Consider the following 22,939-nt stretch of genomic DNA (forward strand, 5'->3'; position numbering starts at 1 on the left):
AAGCCCTCAGTCCTGCACAGCACCGCCTGAAAGTGCTCATTACCGTTGCTCATGTGCTTTCAGTTATAGGCTCCTAGGTTTATTCATTTTCCTTCTGTCCCTTCTTCCAGAATACTTCCATGAATAAGGGAAGGGAGCCATCCAAAAACAATAGATCTCTGAAGTCACACATGACCCAAGGGCATGGTGAAAGCCAACGTGCCAGGGACTACTACTGGCCTGGTTGGCTGTTTACCCCACCCCATCTTACCCCATCCCACCCTGTGAGCTGTCCTTAAAAACAGTAATTCTCTGGAAGGACACAAGTAACCCTCTGGGTCTTCTTTTCCTCTCCCCCACCCACCCCTCACCAAGTAACAATTGTTTATAATAGTTCCTCAGTTTTTCTGACAGGAATATGACATATCCCCTAAGCATATTGAAGATGTTCGGTCAAATAATTTTGTTATAGTTAAATTCTAAACAGCACTTATATGTATTACATATTTTTTAAATTATGTATTTTGTATTTTTAGGAATTTGTCAAGTTGAAGCATCTAAAGTCTAGCTTCTTAAGGAAGTATTATCCATTTATATTCAATGTTCAGAGAATACCAATGACTATATGCAGAACATTTTAAGAAAGGGAAACTGTATTCTGAAATGAACATCCTCAACATTTTTTAGTTCATTATACATAGGACCCCTAAACCCACCTATCCTTCCTTACTCTTACCCAGTCCCTCACCATCAGTCACATTCTAATAAAATTAAGACTGTCTAGAGATGTCAGGGAAGCCAAGCATGGCCTGTGTTCAGTGTTTCAAGTTAATCTCTTCCCATCACAAAATGCAGACAAAGCCCACCTTCAGTGAGAGCTCAGGAAGTGACTGTTTGTGGGTGTCTGACCTGAGTAGGATCAGGTAGCACCATACCACACAGAAGCTGGTATACCAAACACTGTCCATTTGGAACAGTGGCACCTGCCAGCTTGGAGGCCACTACGCTGCCCAGCTAGTTCCTGTGCAATGGCCAGGCCCCTCCCTGAAGATTTTCCTCTCAGGCAGGAGACTGACCCTGTCTCTTTTTGAACACACAGCATTACATTACAAACCTACCAGCATCTCAAGTCTGCGTCACCTGTATTTTCTTGAATCCAGATGAATATCACAAACATAAGCACATACGTGATTGTTGTACAGCCTGTGGGCTTCAGGTTTCACGTACACACAGATTCAGTCACTTGAAATCTATGGAATTTAAAAGAAACCTAAAGGTCATTCACAGTCACTTGTTTTTATAGGAAAAGCAACTGAGCCAAACTGACTTGAATCATGACCTGAGACTTCTGGCTTGGTGCTCCTTCCATTTGACTTTATGTTATATAAATATAAAGTCAATCCAGGAATCCAGAATCCAAGAGTCCAAGACAAGTGGAAGGAAAAACTCAACTGAGAAAAAGGGCATGATATGTATATTATGTGGTATACCAGATGTTATGGTGCCCTTGGTTCACCTGGAGGTCATCTGCCAATGACTTCCTGTATTTCTCTGCCTCAGGACATTCTCTGGAGAAGGAACTATTTACTAGAGTGCAGAGGAGTTAAACACCTCCGGTAGTGACCCTCAAACAATAAACTGGTGGATAATACACCCACTTCCCTAATATTCAGTAGTACAATCCTGAGTATATTCTGTACAGTTCTCACAGGGTCCTCAGCCCTAACCTGTTGTTTGTTTTTCTGTTTGTTTTGAGACTGAATCTTACTCACTCTGTCGCCCAGGCTGGAGTGCAGTGGCACTACCTCAGCTCACTGCAACCTCTACCTTCCATGTTCAAGCGATTCGCATGCCTCAGCCAGCTGAGTAGCTGGGATTACAGGCGTGTGCCACCACTCCTGGCTAATTTTTGTATTTTCAGTAGAGATGGGGTTTCACCATGTTGGCCAGGCTGGTCTCAAACTCCTGACCTCAGGTGATCCGCCCACCTCAGCCTCCCAAAGTGCTGGAAGTATAGACGTGAGCCACCATGCCCAGCCTGTAACCTGTTCTTTAACAAATATTCGATTGAGTTTTCTTCCTCCCCTGTTTCTCTTCTCTACATCCTCACAAACAATCTGTTTGCACCCATATTGTTTTTCAGGATCTACTTTTAGGGCAGTCCAAACCAAGAGATACAGACACAGAAGCCTTAGTGTCATGCTCAGTTCATTCTCTAACCTCAATTGCTTAGCAAACTTCTATTGTGCAATTGGGCAACTGTGGAGAGGACAGGAGATGAGGTATTAAATAAACTCCATCCATGTTGTACTCAGGAGGCTTGGAGGGCTACAAGAGGTAGACTAGAGCTGTCGAAGGCTGTTGAAATTGCTTGAGAGGGAGGACGGGATCAAATTTCTGTTACAGAATGATCACCCCTAAGAAGCACAGGGATAACTGAAATGGCACAAGCCTAGAGGCAGAAGGATTAGTAAAGAGGCTCTTGCATAATCCAAGTGAGACATGTGGAGGGTCTGTGAGGTCAGTGAACATAGAGATGAGCAAATACATTACGAGGGAGTAGAACAAATGTAGGGGAGATGGCATAGGGTTTCATGGTGTGGGAGGTGAAAGGAAGGGAAGAATCTAGAATGACTCCCAAGTTTCTGACTATAAAATTTTGAATGGTAGGTAGCATAGTCTCCAAATTTGGAAATATAAACAGTTTTTCATATATATTTCAGTGGAAATATAAGCTTGGTCCTAAACATGCCTAAGGATTACTATGTATGATATAAGATGATCATATACATATATGTATAAATTTTGGTCTACTTGGATAATCTTCAGGCATGCCTAGGAACAAACTTATGTTTCCACAAAGAAAAACTGCTTATATTCTCAAACTTGGAGACTATACTGTCTACCACTCAACATGTTATATTTATTATATATTTATACATCTGATTAGTTATTATATATATGAAATATAATGGCTTCTATGTGCACATACAACTGGATTTTAAATAAATCAATGATTTACTCTTGATGGTTTTTAAGGATTCTTAATCTATTTTTCTCCATTATAATTTCCTTCTCTAACCTCAATTGCTTAGCAAACTTCTATTAGTTGGACTTACTATGAAAACAGATTATTCTAGAAAAAAGATCCAGGTGGTTTCCTGGCTTAATTTGCTTAGGAAATTCTTAGTATCAGTGTAAGCTGCTTCTCTGAAAGAGCTGAGAAAAATGACCCCTCATTGTTGTTCTTTCTCTCATCCTTCAGTCTCCCAACATTTATCTCCTGAACACCAGACCACAGGAATACAGGGAGTTTTTTCTACCTCCTCAGATTTGTTTACTTCTGATATTTACAGATTGTTTTATCCTGCTTATTTCTTCATGAAAATTATATTTCTAAACTATAAATGACAGTGACAAGCATTTTGTTACATGCATTAAATACAGTTTCTGCTGTAGCCATGTCTAAGTGGAAACGTATTATGGTTTTTGCTTTATTGGAGTAATTCACATAATGTCTATTTTGGCTACCAGAAGCCAACCAGCTCCAGAGTCAAGGAAGGCTTTGTCCTCATAGCCCTTTTGTGACTGGCAGGAATAAAAGAGGGAGAGGAACTAGAGAGGGCTTCAAAAATTGCCTCTTGTGATGGCAGAGCCTGAGATAATTAAGGGGACTAATTGATAGCACGGGGCTTTGAGTAAACACTGCAGTTTGCCGGTGGCCCAGCCTTTGTGTGATGGTGATTATCCCTAGTCTGCCTTTCCACTACTCTCCTATTGTGTCCTTAATCTTCTAATTTTTACCTAGGTTTTGTTTCTTCTATTTTCTTTTTTTTTTTTTTTTTTTCTTTTTGAGACAGAGTCTCTCTCTGTCGCCCAGGCTGGAGTGCAGTGGCGTCAGGTCAGCTCACTGCAACCTCCATCTCCTGGGTTCAAACAATTCTCCTGTCTCAGCCTCCAGAATAGCTGGGATTACAGGCGCTTGCCACCATGCCTGGCTAATTTTTGTATTTTTAGTAGAGACGGGGTTTCACCATGTTGGCCATGCTGGTCTCAAACTCCTAACCTCAGGTGATCCACTCACCTCGGCCTCCCAAAGTATTAGGATTATAGGCGTGAGCCACCGCGCCCAGCCAAATTTTTACCTAGGTTTTCCGAAAAACAATTTGGGCGTCAGAATTTGTGCTGTTACTCTTTGCTTCAACTCGGGGTAGAATAGCTGATGACTTGTACCATGGTTAGTTTTGAACAACGAACTTGCATTTTTTTCAGTTAAAGTTGAAATTCTGATCCTCTAATGAAAGGATTGATTTTATGTCAGAATTACTCCAGAATTTTAGTATTGTTAACAAATGATTTTAATCACTTAAGCAAAATTCAATAATCTGTAATAGGACTCTCAGAGATGCCTATTTCTGGCCAGGTGTGGTGGCTCAGGTAATCCCACCAAGGTGTGGTGGCTCAGGTAATCCCACCACTTTGGGAGGCCAAGGCGGGCAGATCACCTGAGGTCAGGAGTTCAAGACCATCCTGGCCAACACAGCGAAACCCCATCTCTATTGAAAGTACAAAAATTAGCCAGGAGTGGTGTCAGGCACCTGTAATCCCAGCTCCTTGAGATGCTGAGGCAGGAGAATCGCTTGAACCCAGGAGGCAGAGGTTGCGGTGAGCCCAGATCGCACCGCTGCACTCCAGTCTGGATGACAGCGTGAGACTCCATCCCCCATAGAAATGCCTATTTCTTTGACCTTTACTGTTAACAGTTTTCTATTCTTGCTCCTACAAGTAAAAAGAAAGTGATGGTTTTCAAATCTCAGAGCAGGAGCTTAATTGCTGTAATTGGTTGAGGCTCATTGGGTCCCCCTTAAGGTGCTGACTCCTTAGCAGAACTAATAGGATCAGCATAATAATGAGTGATTATACATTGACATCAACACAGGCCGTTAAGGTAATCAGTAATCATTTACAGTATTTCTAACTGTGCTAGGAACTGTGGCAAGAAAGTCTGGAGGCAGTGGACCCGCAGTAAAAGAGTTTGCAATTTTACAGCTACACTGAAGAGAGGAACTTATAAAACCTGGATAATTCTGATTGGTTGGAAAAGACTTGTGAATTCGAGAATATTTGTATACAAAAACAAGTTTAATATTATATATATTTCTGTTTTTCACTTTCACATCCATAGATGACAGTAACAAACTGAGCTCTAGCCAAAGTTCTGAAAACCTGTGTCAGGAAAAGATAAGAATGATTTGGGATTTAGTCCGTTTATTATGTGGCTATAAATGAGTGCTTCTCAAGTGTTCAAAGGTGCTTGAAAACCATTTGTTCGAGCAAAGGTAAACGCTAACTCTGCCCGCCTGCCTATTTATTTATTCATTGAACAAATATTTACGTAGCACTTGCTCTGTGCCAGACCCTGTGCTAGGATTGGGAGAAAGCAGAAATGACTCAGACATTGATTTTGTCTAAGGACTGTATAAGCTAGTAGGGGAAAAAAGATGCCTATACAACTGTCTACTGTACAAAACAGAGAGTGATCAAGAGGATGGAACAAAAGCACGTAACATGCTTCCCGGTGCGTATTAAATGCTTCATAAATGTTGGCTACTATTATCATCATCATCACTGATGGAGTTCAAAGGAGAGAGAGATGACTATTACTTGTCTGTGGGGATCAGCTGTGTTTTAGAGCAGCTAAAATTGAACCTGGGACTTGAAAGATGGAAAAGATTGGAACATGTAGAGTTGAGAAAAAGGTGGACTAAGAAAATAGCATAAGCAAAGACATAAAGGAGAAAAACACAAAGAATAAATAGAGTACCGTAACTAAACTTTGAGATATATATGGTGGTTATTTTAATGCTGCCAGATCCTTACGAGGCTCAAATGAGATCATAAATATAAAAAAACTTGGTGAACTACATAGAAGAATTTGCTGAGATGTGGTGATGGCAACATGTCATTAAAACCCTTTGACTAGAGGAAATGGATAAGTTTCTAGACACATGCAACCTACCAAGATTGAAACATGAAGAAATCCAAAACCAAAATAGACCACTAGCAAGTGATGAGGTTGAAACCGTAAAAAAAAAAAAGTCTCCCAGTAAAGAATAGCCCAGGACCAGAGGTCTTCGCTGATGAATTCTACCAAACATTTAAAGAACAACTAATACTAATACTACTCAAATTATTCCAAAAAATAGAGGAGGGAATACTTCCAGACTCATTCTACAAGGCCAGTTATTTATTACTTTGATGTCAAAATCACAGGCACATCAAAAAAGAAAACTACAGGCCAGTATCCCTGATGACTATTAATGCAGAAATCCTAAACAAAATATTAGCAAACCAATTCAGCAAAAATGATCATTCATTATGACCAAGTGGGATTTATCCCAGGGATGCAAGGATGGTTCATCATATGCAAATTAGTCAGCATGATGCATCATATCAACAGAATGAAGGACAAAAGCTATATGATCATTTCAGTGCCTGCTGGAAAAGCATTTGATAAAATTCGACTTTCCTTTATGATTAAAAAAAAAAGACCTCAAAAAATTGGGTAGAGAAGAAACATACCTTAACACAATAAAAGACAGACCCATAGCTAGTATCATACTGAATGGGGAAAAATGGAAAGCCTTTTCTCTAAGGTCTGGCACACAACAAGGATGCCCAATTTCACCACTTTTATTCAGCATTATACTGGAAGTCCTAGCTAGAGCAGTCAGACAAAAGAAAGAAAAGGCATCCAAATCAAGAAGGAGGAAGTCAAATTATCCTTGTTTACAGATGATATAATCTTATATTTTGAAAAACCTAAAGACTCCATCAAAAAACTATTAGAACTGACAAACCAATTCAGTAAAGTTACAGGATACAAAATCAATGAACAGGAAGTAGGAGCATTTCTTTATGCCAATAACAAACAATCGTGAAAAGAAATCAAAAAAAGTAATCCCATTTACAGTAACCACAAATAAAGTTAAATATGTGGAAATTAACCAAAGTGAAAGATTTCTACAATGAAAACTCTAGAACATTGATGAAAGACGTTAAAGAAGGCACAATAAATAGAAAACTATTTAATGTTCGTGGATAGGAAGAAGCAATATTGTTAAAATGTCCATACTACCTTCAAACAATCTTCAGATTCAGTGCAATCCCTATCAAAAATACCAATGACATTCTTCATAGAAATAGAAAAAACCCAGAATAACCAAAGCTACCCTAAGCAAAAAGAACAAACTGGAAGAATCACATTACCTGACTTTATAATACAAAGCTATAGTAATCAAAACAGCATGGTACTAGCATAAAAACAGACACATGGACCAATAAAACAGAATAGAGAACCCAGAAACAAATTCATACATCTACAGTGAACTCATTTTTGACAGGGGTGTCAAGAGCATACATTGGGGAAGTCTCTTTAGTAAATGGTGCTGGGAAAACTGGATATCCATATGCAGAAGAATGAAACTAGATCCCTGTCTCTTGCCATACACAAAAATCAAAATGGATTAAAGACTTAAATCTAAGACCTCAAAACTATGAAACTACTACAAGAAAACACTGGGGAAACTCTTAAGGACATTGGAGTGGGCAAAAATTTCTTGACTAGTACCCTACAAGCACAGCAACTGAAGCAAAAATGGGCAAGTGGGATCACATCAAGTTAAAAAGCTTCTGCACAGCAAAGGAAACAGTCAGCCAAGTGAAGAGACAACCCACAGAATGGAAGAGAATATTTGCAAAGTACCCATCTGACAAAGGATTAACAACCAGAATGTATGAGAATTCAAACAACTCTATAGGAAAAACTCTAATAATTCGATTTTTAAATGGGAAAAAGACCTGAAGAGACATTTCTCAAAAGAAGTCATACAAATGGCAAACAGGCATATGAAAAGGTGCTGAGGCCGGGCGCGGTGGCTCAAGCCTGTAATCCCAGCACTTTGGGAGGCTGAGGCGGGTGGATCACGAGGTCAAGAGATTGAGACCATCCTGGTCAACATGGTGAAACCCCGTCTCTACTAAAAATACAAAAAATTAGCTGGGCATGGTGGTGCGTGCCTGTAATCCGAGCTACTCAGGAGGCTGAGGCAGGAGAATTGCCTGAACCCAGGAGGCGGAGGTTGCGGTGAGCCGAGATCGCGCCATTGCACTCCAGCCTGGGTAACATGAGTGAAACTCCGTCTCAAAAAAAAAAAAAAAAAAGAAAAGGTGCTGAACATTACTGATCATCAGAGAAATGCAGATCAAAACTACAAAGAGATATCATCTCACCCCAGTTAAAATGGCTTTTATCCAAAAGACATTCAGTAACAAATGCTGGCAAGGATGTGGAGAAAAGGGAACCCTCATACACTGTTGGTGGGAATGTAAATTAGTACAACCATTATGGAGAACAGTTTGGAGGTTCCTCAAAATAATAAAAATCGAGCTATCATACAGTCCAGCAATCCCACTGCTGGGTATAATATACCCAAAGTAAATTGAAGAGATATCCACACTCCCATGTTTGTTGCAGCACTGTTCCCAATAGCCAAGATTCGAAAGCAGCCTGTGTCCATCATGAGATGAATGGATATAGAAAATGTGCTCATATACACAATGGAGTACTATTCAGCCATAAAAAAAGAATGAGATCATGTCATTTGCAACAACGTGGATGGAATTAGAGGTCATTGTGTTAAGTAAAACAAGTTAGGCACAGAGAGATAAATATCACGTGTTCTCACTTATTTGTGGGATCTAAAAATCCAAACAAACTCATCGAGATGGGGAATAGAAGGATGGGTACCACAGGCTAGGAAGGGTAGCGGGTGGGTGGAAGAGAGCTGCGGATGGTTAATGGGCACAAAATAATAAAAGAATTAGAAAGGATGAATAAGACTATTTGATATCACAACAGGGTGACTATAGTCAATAATAATTTAATTGTTCACTTTAAAATAACTAAAAGAATATAATTGGATAGTTTGTAACACAAAGGATACATGCTTGAGGGAACAAATAACCCCATTTTCCGTGATGTGATTATTATTCATTGCATGCCTGTATCAAAATATGTATTCCATAAACATATACAATTATGTACCCACAAAAATTTTAAAAAGTGACCTGCTAAGAACCGTATTTGGGAGCACCAGTCAGGTATCATGTGAAGAATGTATTAGAGAGAAGGTGGAAAGTAGAAGGGGCATTAATAGTTGTCTAGGTAAGAGACAAAAGGGATGGAAAGAAGAATGTTTTGAAAAACCCTCTCACAGACACTCTTTTTATGCATGGTATCACCAGTCTCTCAGGCATCAAGCTCCAAACTGCATCATCTCTGTCTCATCTCTCCTCCTGATGCCCCAGATCTAATCTACTGCCGCATTCTGTTGATTGAAAGGCAATTTAAAGTCCCCTATCTGGTCTTCCAGTCAGGTTTGAATCTTTTCAGTAAGCCTGCCAGTCTCTGTTGAACACCTCCAGTGACAGGAAACTCATTTCTTACTAAGGGAAGCTTGTTCTGTCACTGATGACTTGTTGAGGCTTAAACCATCTTTCCTCAGACCAAGCTGAAATCTGTCTCCCTAGTGCTACTTATTAGAACAAGGCCGACTTGCTCCTTGGCAACATGCTGACTAATATGAACCCACTCTTCTTCCTAAACTCTCCTGGTCTCACTGTACCTTATATTTCCCTTTGCTTTTCTTCTTCTTCCGGTTACAATGGCTGTGCAACAAATTACCTTAAAACTGAATGGCATGAAACGACCATTTATTAATCTCACGGATTCTGTGGGTCAGGCATTCTTATCAGGGTACAGAGAAGATGGGTTATCTTTAGTCCACAATGTCCAGGACCTCAGAAGACTTGAAGGCTGGTGATTGGAATCATCTGAGTGCTTGTTCACACATCTGTAGTTGGTGCTGGCTGTCAGCTGGGGGTTTTTCCATGTGGGGTCTCTGCATAGGCGTAATTAGGCTTCTTCACAGCATACTGGCTGTGTTCCAAGAACAAGCATCCTGGCAGTGAGAGAGCAGCTGGAAACCATATCACCTTTTATGACTCAGCCTCAGAAGTCACACAGCATCACTTGTACTGCATTCTATTCACCAAGGCAGTCATGAAGTCCCACCTACCTTCGAAAAAAGGAGAAACAGACTTTGCCTTTTCCTGGGGAAGATGAAAGTGCTAGAAGAACATATGGGACCAGAAATGTTGCTATGGTTATATTTGAAAATACAACCTGCTACTTTCCAGCCTACCCTAAAGATAAATGAGTTCCCAGTCTCCCGTTCTCAGCTGTCTCCTGTTCTCTCTGTAGACTCTTATTTGATACTGTCAGCTATTCCTAAATATTTTGCTGTCATTAGCTACTGTCTTTGGACAAAAGGTTTGTTGGTATTGGGAAATGAGCAATGAAGTGAATGTAACAGGACTAGGCAAGTAGAACTAAAGCAGTAAGGTTTGTTGAGCACCTTTAATATGCCCTGAACTGAGTGTTTCATGTGGGCCATCTCCCTACAAGCATTCAGGAGTCCTGCTGACACTGTCAAAGGAGTCATAACACCCTCTAGACTGATAAGGAGGAGTGACTGTCTCTCTCATTCACACAGAAGCAGGAGCTCCCAGGCTGTCTCTGTACTCACACTGGCCAAGTGCTGATAGAGGGACTTCCAAAAGATCCATCCCAGCTGACAGAAAGCCCTAGTTGATTTGAAGGGACAGAAAGATGACAATTTCATTGGTACAGTTCACATTGAGTGCTCACTGTGTGCTAGGCAGAAAGGGAAATGGATGGGCCTCAGCCCATAGGGCCAAAGTTTAGGACAGTCTCCACTGACTTAGCATTCTCACAGGGGACAAGGGACGATGAAGGAAGACCTCAACATGCAGGGTTTAGGGGAGCAGAATATGTCCAGGATACATTTGCAGAAAGATTCTCACTGGCTCTAGGAGATTGAGGAGGCGGATCTCAAGAGGAAAACCATGTGTAATGTTGTGTTAAAGAGCACAGGTTGGGAAGTCAGAAAGATAGGGGCTCAGTTTCAGCTCTCTCAGTTCTGTGACCTGTGGTGGCATGCAGAAGCGTGATGATGGCTCACTGCATCCTCAATCCTCCAGGCTCAATCTGTCCTCCCACCCCAGCTTCCTAAGTAGCTGAGACTACAGGCATGTGCTGCTGCATACCACTAATCCATTGATTGATTGACTGATTGATTGATTGTAGAGACAAGCTCTCTCTATGTTGCCCAGGCTGGTCTTGAACTCCTGGGCTCAGGTGATCTTCTTGCATTGGTCCCCCCAAAATGTTGGGATTGCAGGCATGAGCCACCATGCCTAGTACTGCTTCTTTAGTTTTTCAAAACCTGTTGCTCTCATATAAAAATGAATGTGTTACTTCTTCCCTCACAGGGTTGAACATAACAGGAGTAAATGGGGGCTGATACATCTGTCACTCTTATCTCTTGTCTAAGATGCTACTTATGACATATTCTTGTATTCATTATAACCCATTTTGTTCCAAAAACTTGAGGTAGCTTTTATAGAAGTATACGCATTTTTATTTTAAAAAAATTAAAAATTAAAAGATAGGTAGGAAAGGTAAATCAAACCACAGGAAGTAAGGTTAAGACCCAAACCATATTCATAACAGGGCCATGATAAACATTTCCTCCTGGAATCCCTACAGGCAATTTCTACCAGGAACTTATATTTAATATGTTAAATCCTGAGCTCATTGGCTTTCACCCAAAGTTGGCTATTCCTACCGGCTACCTTATTCTGCTCATGATTCCAGTCATCTGACTAGATTTTAAGAACCAAATCCTTAGTCATCTTTGACTTCTCTCTCCCAGAATCCAATCCAGCCCTATTTGATTCAATCAAAGGAATGTTTGCCTCTGAAAGCCACTTACTTGATGTTTGTCAGCTTGCAGTTCTTTATTTCTCTTTCCTCATGTACATGGTTTATGTCTAGAGTGAAAAGATTTACGGCCAGGCACAGTGGCTCACGCCTGTAATCCCAGCACTTTGGGAGGCCGAGGAGGGCGGATCACGAGGTCAAGAGATCAAGACCATCCTGGTCAAGAGATCGAGACCATCCTGGCCAACATGGTGAAACCCCTAAAAATACAAAAAAATTAGCCGGGCGTGGTGGCATGCGCCTGGGGTCCCAGCTACTTGGGAGGCTGAGGCAGAAGTATTGCTTGAACCCAGGAGGCGGAGGTTGCAGTCAGCTGAGATTGCGCCACTGCACTCCAGCCTGGTGACAGAGCAAGACTCTGTCTCAAAAAAAAAAAAAAAGATTTACCCAGGGAAAGAAACTAAATATCCTAGCAGCTCCCCTTCAGGCATAGCATGTGAAACAAAGGAAAATAAGAACTTGAGAAACTGTTCGTTGGCAGAGCTAGCAAATACCAGTGAACAACCATTGACCTAAGTCAGGATCCCATTTCTGGGCCTACTCTATACGTAAGAGGAAGGACCGCCCACACCTCATGCTCTTCTTTCTCTGAGTTAGGAAAGATGCATCCAAGGCCTTCATCCCTTTGGCATGCCTTGCTAAGATCAGTTCTCCCTTTCTTTCTTCCATTTCTTTGGCAAATATTTATTCATAACTATTTACTATGTGCTATGTGCCAGACACTTGTCAAGGGTACTGGGGATTGATTGGTGAACAAGACACCACTCTTATGAAATTTACAGTCTGATGGGAAAAAAACAATCAACCAATATACAGATAAGATAATGTTAGCTAGTGACATGAGAAAATAAACCCTGGTAATATAGCTGACTGTCTTGGTCAGGGGGCTTCTTCAGACAGAGTGGCCAGGAAAGGCCTCCCTGGGGAGATGGCAGGCTAAGAAGCCAGCCACGTAAAGACCCAAGGAAAGAGTATTCTAGTTGAGAAGAATGGCAAGCCCCTGAGGAGGGATGTTCCAGAAACAGAGGAAGTGACATCTTAGAATGTGAAGAGCCAGTGGTAGAAGACGAAGTCAGATAAGTCAAGGCCAGGAGTTGGGGACAGAAAGATTAGAAATCTGAATTCTGCTCTAAGTGTGACAGGAAGCCACTGGGGGATTTTAAACAGGAGAGTGGCTAAAATAAAAAGAACATCTGCTTACTCTGTGCAGAATGGATTAGAGACAAGAGCAGAGGCCAGAAGGATCATTTAGGAGGGCACTGGAATCGTAACGCGGCACCTGGTATGATGGTGTTTTCCTCCCAGCTACTCTCCTGGCAGAAGCAATTACATTGGCAACACAACGTGGCCTCCTGCAGAGCTCCTTCAGCCCAACTTCCAAATTGTAAAAGTAAGAGAAGCCCAAAGTATCAACTAGCAAAACCAGTGTGTCAGCACAGGGTCCTCTGCTGTTTACAGTGTGAGAAAACGGAAGCTGGAGGGGTCAGAAGTGGCCCGTCTGAGAGGCAGTGCGGGACAGCAGCCCTAGCCCGAGTTCCAAGACCTAGGAGGGTATCTTGTCCGTCACCCAGAGCTGCCTGCCTCTTCATCGCTCACCTTTCATTTTCCTAAGACTGTGCTGAGTCTGTCGCCTCTTTACTCTTACACTCTGTTTTGTCTACATTCAGTCCTTTGCAGGGTCCAGAGTTTCTTCCGAGGGGCCTTGCTCTGTACCTTCCATTCCCATTGGCGTCCTCTTGGTCTTGCTCTTCCTTCAGCCTCTTCCAAGTTGTTGATCCTGAGCACTAAGACTGTTCCTTCCATTTTCTTCACCTATCACTTCTCTTCTCAGGAAGGCTCCCTTCTCAGGAGTTCCTCAGTGGCTCATGGCTGCAATGCCAACACTTTGAGAGGCTGAGTGGGAGGGTCACTGGAGGCTAGGAGTTTAAGACCACCCTGGGCAACGTAGCAAGACCTCATCTCTACAAAAAATTAACCGGGTGTAGTGGCGCATGCCTGTAGTCCCAGCTACTTGGGAGACTGAGCTGGGAGGATTGTTTGAGCCTAGAAGTTCAAGGTTACAGTGAGCTGCAACTGTGCCACCACACTGCAGCCTGGGCAACAGAGCAAGACCTTGCCACTTCCTGGGTTCAAGCCATTCTCCTGCCTCAGCCTCCCTAGTAGCTGGGATTGATTACAGGCACACGCTACCACGCCTGGCTAATTTTTTTATTTTTAGTAGAGACAGGGTTTCACCATGTTGGCCAGGCTGGTCTTGAACTCCTGACCTCAGGTGATCCACCCACCTCGGCCTCCCAAAGTGCTGGGATTACAGGCATGAGCCACCGCACCCGGCCTGTTTTTACTGTTCTCTAACCAAATGTCCTGACTGTCTTAGAGTGTCTACACATACATACGTTCCACCTTGACTTTTCTCTTGCCCACAGCTCTCCATTAAGTCATCCCCATTTCCTTCAACAGAGCTCCAAATTAGATTTGCATTAAACAAGCTACTGTCCACATCTACTATATATATAACATAAAAGGTCAGGGAGGGAGGGTGTGCTCTGTGTGTGTGTGTGAGTGTGAGAGAGAGACTAACTGTAATTTTCAAGGTAGATTTGCATCTGTTGTAACATTCCAGAATTGAACGGAATCTTAGACATCATCCAGGCTAATGCCCAGCTGAGTCTTGAGTACCTCTGCTACTGCGGTGGATGTGACCTTCCACCTCTTCCAGGATGAAGAAGAATGTCATACCTCACCAAACAGCCCACTTTACTTTTGGGTGTTCTCATTATTAGATTTTTTTTTTTTTTTTCAGAGATAGAATCTCGCTCTGTTACCCAGGCTAGAGTACAATGAGGCGATCATAGCTCTCCACAGCCTCGAACTCCTAGGCTTCCGTGATCCTCCTGCCTCAGCCTCCAAACCAGCTGGAACTGCAGGCATTTACCACCACACCTAACCCTAAAAACTGTCCCATAGATTTATCTCATATATGCTTTCTAGTAATGTATCTCCCCTGGGGTCATAAATCAATTAAGTACTTCAGTTCTGAGGACACAAAGGCACATAAATTTCCCAGTTCCTTCCAATATTCCCTGGGTGACATTATTTCCAGATACTTTTACCACACAAATCACTTTACTTGGGAACTTTGATACCACTGTGTCCTGAATTAACGCTGCACCCAGTGCTAAACACAGTACTTCCAGCATAGTCATACAATGCACTGGAGCAGGACTAAACCTTCCTTGTTGTGTACATTGTACTCCTGTTAGTCAGAATTGAATTGTATTCTTTGGCGATCAAGCAGTGCTGTTTTCTCATCTGAACTGGTAGGCACCTAATTTGCTAAGTCTTTTTTCCCACTTGTTGACAAGCTGCATTCCATTGCCTGTTACTTACCTTCTTCCCATCTTAGGCATGTGGAATTAGTTTTCATAATCTAAAAATAAGACTCAAGTCATTTGTATATATGTCCTCCTGTTTTTAGTCCTCATGTTTATTTGTAGGTAAACCTTGTTATTGATTACTTTCTCCTCCTTGAAGCTATTTTCGCTCTTCTACCAGGGCAGGATACTCTCCTGGTTTTCTTCTTAACCTACTGGTGACTATTTTTTAGTTTCCTTTGTTGGTTTCTTTTCATCTCTCCTGCTTCTAAACGTTGGGGTATCCCAAGGCTCAATCCTCAGACTCTAGACTCACTAGAATGAGTTTCTGGTTTTAAATACAATCTCTGGTGTTGACTTCCAAATATCTCAAACCCAGACTCCTCCTCTGAATTTGATCTTGTACATTTATTCAGCCATTTAACACATATATATTGAATAGCTACTGTATATCAGACATTGTTGTAAGCCCTGGGGATATATCTGTGAAACAAAAGAGACAAAAATCCTTATGCTTTGGAAGCTTATTTCACACAGCTTCCAATCCAGTGTCTCCATTGTGATGTAGAATAGGCATCTCACATTCAACCGGTTCAAAACTGAATTCCTGAGACATACTCTCGTCACTTTCTTCCCCATATCTATAAATGGCAACCACAGTCTTCCAGTTATCAGGCCAAAAAGCGTTGAACCATTTTTTACTCCTCTTTCTCACACCCACATCCAACTTATCAGGAAATCTGTTGTCTTGCCTTTCTGAATATTTTCACAGTCCAACTACTTCTCACATCCTGATTCATCCACCATTACCTCTCACTTGGATGATTAAAGAAATTTCCTGGTTGGTCTTCCTGCTTCTGCCTTGGCTCTTCTCAAGAGTTCTCAACCCAGTAGCTGTAGTAATCGTTGTTCAAATGAAGTCAGAGAACATCACTTCACTGCTCAAAACCTTACAATGCCTTTCCGTCTCACTCAGTAAAAGTTTGATAATGGTTTCCAAGACTCTACCTGATCTTCCCTGTTCCCTCTCTGACCTCATCTCCTATTACTCTTCCACTTAATCAACCTGCTCTAGCCACACCGGCCTTCTTGCTGTTTCTCGAACATGTCATGTACACTCCTGGCACCAAGCTTTGGGATTTTCTGCTCTTTTACCTGATATACCCTTCCCCTAGATGTTCACATGGCTTTCTTCCTCATTTTCTATAGAATTTTGCTCCAATAATGCCTTAGAAATGGCTTCCCCCACCACTCTATGTAAAGTAGTTTCACACACATTCATACTTCTTCATTTCCTAGGCATGTCCCTTGCTCCTCTATCACACCATCCATTGCACATTATATATTTGTTAGTTTATGTCTTCCTGCACTAAAATGTACGCTTTATGAGAAAAAGTTCATGTATTTTATTGCTGAACTCTAGTTCCTAGAATAGGGCTTGCCACATAGTTGGCCATCTGTGAATATTTGTGGAATGAATGAATCATGAATGAATAAGTCCTCTGGAGTAGGCACAATAAAGTTCCTCCAACAGTTATCTATATTCAAATCTCCAGAGCCTGTGAATATTACATTGCATGGCCAAAGGGTCCTTGCAGATATGATTAAGTTAAGGATCTTGAGATAGTGAGATTATCCTGGATAATTCAGGGGAGCCCAGTGTAATCACAGGGGTCCTTATAAAGATGGGAGGCAAGAAAGTCAGCATTAGAAAGAGATTTGAATGTAATCCCCGCACTTTGGGAGGCCGAGGCGGGTGGATCATGAGGTCAAGAGATCGAGACCATCCTGGTCAACATGGTGAAACCCCGTCTCTACTAAAAATACAAAAAATTAGCTGGGCATGGTGGTGCGTGCCTGTAATCCCAACTACTCAGGAGGCTGAGGCAGGAGAATTGCCTGAACCCAGGAGGCGGAGGTTGCGGTGAGCCGAGATCGCGCCATTGCACTCCAGCCTGGGTAACAAGAGCGAAACTCCGTCTCAAAAAAAAAAAAAAAATATAAGAAAGAGATTTGAAGATACTCTGTTTCTGGCTTTGAAGCTGGAATAAGGGGCCATAAGCCAAGGAATTGAGGCATTATCCAGAAGGTGGAAAAGGCAAGGAAATGGATTCTCCCCTGGAGCCTCCAAAGGGAACACAGCTCTTGTGACACCTTCATTTTAGCCTAGTGAGATCTGTTTTGAATTTCTGGCCTTCAGAACTGTAAAATAATTTTTTTATTGTTTTGAGCAACTGGCTTGTAGTAAATATTCCAGCAGCAATAGGAAACGGATACACCCACCTCCCCCATTGGACCATAATGCCTCTAGAACAGGGGCTTGGGTCTTCCTTAACCTTGTACATCACGGTGCTCGGAGTTCCTGGATCACAGGTACTTTGGCTTTTTAGACAGAACACCTGACATCATGCCTGTCTGTGCTCACCTTAAACCTTGATGAATGATGTTGTCACTGGATACAGTCTGGCCTTCCTAGAATATCCCAGGACATAAAATCCAAAAACTAGAATACTGCTGAAAGATTTTTACCTCTCCTTGAACAGTAAAGTTCTCATTCACCACTGGGGGAGACAATAACTTAGTCTCACCCACTCCAACACTGTGCAGATTTTTGAGTGCAGGTCTACGGGTTTAAGGGCTAAAATGGGAAGTTCTCACAAGATACCTCAGGGATTCCAGAACAAAGCCAAAACCCAAGAAGCTAAGAGAACAGTCTAGAAGATCGTCTGCACCACAGATCAGAGTGGATGTTACCAAGCTAGAAACCTGGGGACCTTGGAAATGAGAGCAAACAAACAGAAGAGAAGGGGTTGTGGAGTCTGGAACTGTCACTGTTGCTTTTTTAGGCCAACTAAGGCCCGGTGTGTAAGTGGTTTATGAAGATGGAATGGACAGCACTTTACGCCCTTGCAAATCAAGCTTGTTTTGCCCAGCCCTACTTGCCCTTAAGGTAAAGTAGGGTTTTCAGGCATTGTGCAGTATTGATGAAAAACCAATTTTAGTTTTTCCTAATTGAATTTAGCTTTTGATGAACAGAAATGAATATCTCACTAAGATCTCTAGTCCCGGAGACCAAACAAAAACACCTTAAAATCTAGTAAAATTACAAAGATACCAGAGTGTAGTATACAAAATTTCACATCTTATTTTTCACATCTTCTATGTATTTTTTAAAGAAAACTTCATAACCCATGCCTGATATGAATAAGGCCTTTTACTTTTTTGTTGTCAACATTTAGGCTTAAAGTTATTGCAACTGACAGCTAAGACCAACAGAAGCCAGTGGCCTATTCATAGACAAATTATCTGTACTTCAGCCTAAATCAAAAGTAAACATTCTCCACAGTTCCTTTAGGCCTGCATTAGTCCTATGGAAGCCAAATGGGACAGACAAACCCTCCCCTTGCCTCCATGTATTCTGTGGGCTCTCTTCAATGTGAATGGTCTTTTCCATGAAGCACTATTAGACACATTTTGAACCGTTTCCACATCTAAGTTCTTAAATGCTTATTTAGCAGATTTTCCTTGGTTATCATTTTTATTTCATTAGGAGAATATTTGCAAAAGACTGGGCTGTACTGTTTTACAATCCATCTAGATTAGTGTTTTCCTAAATAATGATATAGGAGAGATGTTCTGATGACCTTCACTTAACTTTTTTTTTTTTTAAGATTTTTTTACATGTATTCTTTGGAAGAGGAAACAGCAGTGACTTCCTATCACTGAATAAATTCCAGGAAAGACTAAGTATTATGAAATGCTTTAAATGACAAAGCTATATTCCTGAATATCTATATTCGAATATGCTGATAATCAATTTAAAAGCAACACAAGAATAAAGAAAGGGGAAGTCAGCATTCTGAATCACAGAGCAGTAAAACTGTTGTCACCAGCAATGATGTCACTCATCCTCAAGGTCCTGAAAGCCTATTAGAAATTAGCTTCAGGGAGAAATATCTTCTAACTTGTCACTGGTTCTAGAAGGCAATCAGTGTTAAACAAACACAGGCCCCTTTTTGGAACCTATATAATAAACTCAGACACATTAATCTCTACTCACGTCTCTAGTCAGGGTTTGACCCCTAATTCTTTTGGCTTTAATGGAAGGAAGTAAGGGCCAGCTGACATTAGCTAACAGAAGTTGGTGTAAAGGTTCAGATATACCTATAAGCAAATAAATATCCTTTCTTAAACTTTCTTAAACTCTTCTCCATGATACAAGATTGCATTATAGTCTCTGTGTATCCTAACAGTATTTGCTTAATCACAACATTTGACTTAAAAGAAGGCAGAGAGAGAAAAGAGGTCAGTTTCTGTTTGGCCTGGATGTCTTGGTCCATGGACAAAGCACTGGCCCTAAACAGTCAAAAGCCCTGGGTGATATCCCTGCTTTTGCCACTGGAAATTTCTATGACCTAAAACACTTCACCTTATTTCTCTAGGTCTCACTTGCTTCATGCATACAATGAGAGGACCTTCCCTCCCAACTATGAAAATCCAGTAAGCATGAGATAAGGTGAAAGAAACCAATGTACTTGGCAGATTCTGCCAAATAAATGAGATGACAGTATTTCATAAGAGAACGTCTTTCTTGAGTAGAGAACAAGGTATACAAGGGTGTCATATCACTCGGCTGTATTCTTAGAAATATTAGAAAGAGTGCACATTAAAGAAATAAATGTGTATCCATGGTTATGAATAAAACTACTTTGATGCAACTGGCAAAGTAAAATGAATAAAATAATCCCTTTGGAAAACATAAGTTATGAATTGAGAAAACTAGACAAGATACTAGAAATTTGCCAGCCAGCACCTCTCAATTCTTATTTAATTAGTGACACCTCTTGGGTGCTTCTGGGAAAGATAGTGAGGTAAGCATAGTTCTTCAAGGGCTGTCTCCCATCCTGGGTTCCAGCTGAAAGGAATGACAAATGACAACCTACATATGTGTGTATGTTTACACACATACCTATACACACATTTACCCAGATTTTGAACAGTAACTCATAGTGTTAAAAAGTAGGGGGCAGGCACAGTGGCTCACACCTGTAATCCCAGTGCTTTCGGAGGCCAAGGCGGGTGGATCACGAGGTCAGGAGTTTGAGACCAGTCTGACCAACACGGTGAAACCCCATCTCTACTAAAAATAGAAAAATTAGCCAGGTATGGTGGTGCTTGCCTGTAATCCCAGCTACTCATGAGGCTGAGGCAGGAGAATTGCATGAACCCGGGAGGCAGAGGTTGTAGTGAGCCAAGATCACGCCACTGCACTCCAGCCTGGGTGACAGAACAAGATTCCATCTCAAAAAAAAAAAAAAAAGTAGGAAAAGTTATTATCCCATGCCAGAAACATAAAAACACTCCTGCTTAATATTGTGTAGATCATGCCACATTAAAGGAAGACTGAGTGGGAACTTGTAACTTGCCTTCCTGAGAAAAATCCAAGTGTCATGAATAAAGAGCACCGGGTCACCTGGAACAGCTCTAAGAGACCTGAGCTTTTGTGCCGTGGTCACAAGTCGCTGTAGCAGCTACAGCCCTTACGTCTCAGATTCAAACCCGGTTGAGGAAAAAGTGATGACTTCTTCCCAAGCATCTCAGCAAAAATATCTCCCTCTATCCTCTTAGCTCTGACTGTGACATGTGCCATCTCAACAGCCAGAGAAACGTGTGGCTTACTTTAGGCCTGGGCACCCTTGAGCCAGAGTAAATAGGGAGGGAGGCCTATGTGGAGCATATTGGCTATGAGTTAAGGAGAGGTGATTCCTTAGAAATCTTTGTACAGTTTCAGTACAAAGATGTACAATCACCTATCAATGTGGTTTTGATTTGCATTTCTCTAATGACCAGTGATGATGAGCTTTTTTTCATGTTTGTTGGCTGCATAAATGTCTTCTTTTGAAAAGTGTCCGTTCATATCCTTCGCCTACTTTTTGATGGGGTTGTGGTGAAAAGAAGGGAAATTTTTAAAAAAGAAAATACAAAGTAAACAATACCTTAGTTCAGTGATGAGGTAGATTTAGCATGCCCCTGCTGCTTGACTGTTGATTTTAGGAATTCATTTGCCTCTGCCATTGTCTCTTCTTGCTCTTCTGTAACACTACCTGCCACGGTAGCTAAGCTGACTTCGTCTGATTTGTGTAGACCTCATCCAGTACTCGCTTGTTCTTGGAACTGTGGCTTCTACAACCTGTCCCGCCTGTCCTCCTCGATGTTGGAACAAGGCCTCCAAAAGCAGTTGAAGGACCACCCTACCGCAGTATACCAACACATTACTGGGTTTTTGAGGCCTCTCACTTTCCCAGTAGCTGCCCCCCCTAGGAAGAATGCCTTTATATATCCAGAAAGGAAGCTAGAACTGTCTTTGGCCTCTGAGTCCCGAAAGCTTTCATAGACCCTGTCCACTTTGCCCAGACCCAGGATACTAAACACAGTGAGGCTACGTAGGGTGTAAAGTGTGGGAAGGATGGGTGGCAGCCTCAGCACTGGCTGCAGAGTGCTCAGTTGACCCTGCCTAGCAGCCTGGTCTTCCAGGAGAAGCAAAGGAAAGCCACAGTACAGTTGGTGGGGAGGGCTGCATTTATTCCTCGAAGTTTCATGTTACCTTATTACACAACTCAGATGGTTTGTTTTTAACGGTCTGCTTGTCTTGTTTCATTTAACCTATACAAATTGCTAACATCCTTTGAGCAGATTTCTCTCCAAGAATTGAATGTTTCTTTGTCAGGTCATACAGCATATTTGACAATAATCGCCAGGATCCCACAGGGCTGACAGCTGCTCTTCAGGCAACCGACCTGGCTGGAGTTCTTCACATGCTCTACTGTGTCCTGTTCCATGGCACCATCTTGGACCCTAGCACTGCCAGTCCCAAGGAGAGTTACGCCCAGAACACCATCCAAGTGGCCATTCACAGTTTACGTTTCTTCAACAGCTTTGCAGCACTTGATCTGCCTGCTTTTCAGGTACCAAGTATTGGTTTGTATCAATGGTAACCAACCAAGAGTTAATATTTTAGTGTAGATGGGATGTCAGGTTCTTCTCCTGAATTGGGGCATAAGGAATAAACTATAATAAATGGAATTATAATGTATTAAGCCACTGTTTTCTGGGAACCGTATCAGATGCTCTACATCATCTAGTGTTCTCATTTATTCTCATAGCTACCATGCAAAATATTATTATCCCCATTTTACGGACAGAGAAGCTGACGGGTATGTAATTTGCCCAGGGTTACCCGTTTGTGAACCAGGACTAATAACCATGGCTCTCCCACCCCAAAGCATGTGTTCTTCCTTTGCCATGCTGCTATTTATATATCTTTTCATAGGAATTCTTCAGATCAGGACATTATCATTTCATCAGCTTTTAAATATTAAGGAAAGTTTTTTATATAAATAGAACCAAAATTAGATAAATTAGTTCATTGATATGACTTTCTGTGGATGGTTTCGCTGATTTGTGTCCAATGTAAAGTGTATGACTAGCTAAATATGCAGGTCCCTTTACAAGGATTTGCATCTTTAGCTGTTAAGTTTTTATAGCTAAAGAAAAGAATTGCTTTATGCTATAACACCAGGCTGTCAGCTTAGAAACAGATTTTTTTTCATGTAGGAAATTTAATTTTCAAAAACACTGAACCTTTGGAACAGAGCAAGCC

The 22,939-nt window shown here is 41.6% G+C and overlaps 1 protein-coding gene across 3 annotated transcripts in view; it reads left to right on the plus strand.

Moving 5' to 3' along the window:
* Positions 1–22,939, plus strand: part of SCAPER (S-phase cyclin A associated protein in the ER) — a 537,506-nt gene that overhangs the window by 481,559 nt on the left and 33,008 nt on the right. For all 3 annotated transcript variants that reach the window (XM_032267297.1, XM_032267296.1, XM_032267298.1), the window contains one exon: positions 22,007–22,244. In XM_032267297.1, the coding sequence (XP_032123188.1) occupies positions 22,007–22,244 (238 nt within the window). The remainder of the gene's footprint in view (positions 1–22,006; positions 22,245–22,939) is intronic.

This window comes from Sapajus apella, unplaced genomic scaffold (assembly GCF_009761245.1).
Source record: "Sapajus apella isolate SASKATOON/1434 unplaced genomic scaffold, GSC_monkey_1.0 scaffold168, whole genome shotgun sequence".
NCBI classification, from domain to species: Eukaryota; Metazoa; Chordata; class Mammalia; order Primates; family Cebidae; genus Sapajus; species Sapajus apella.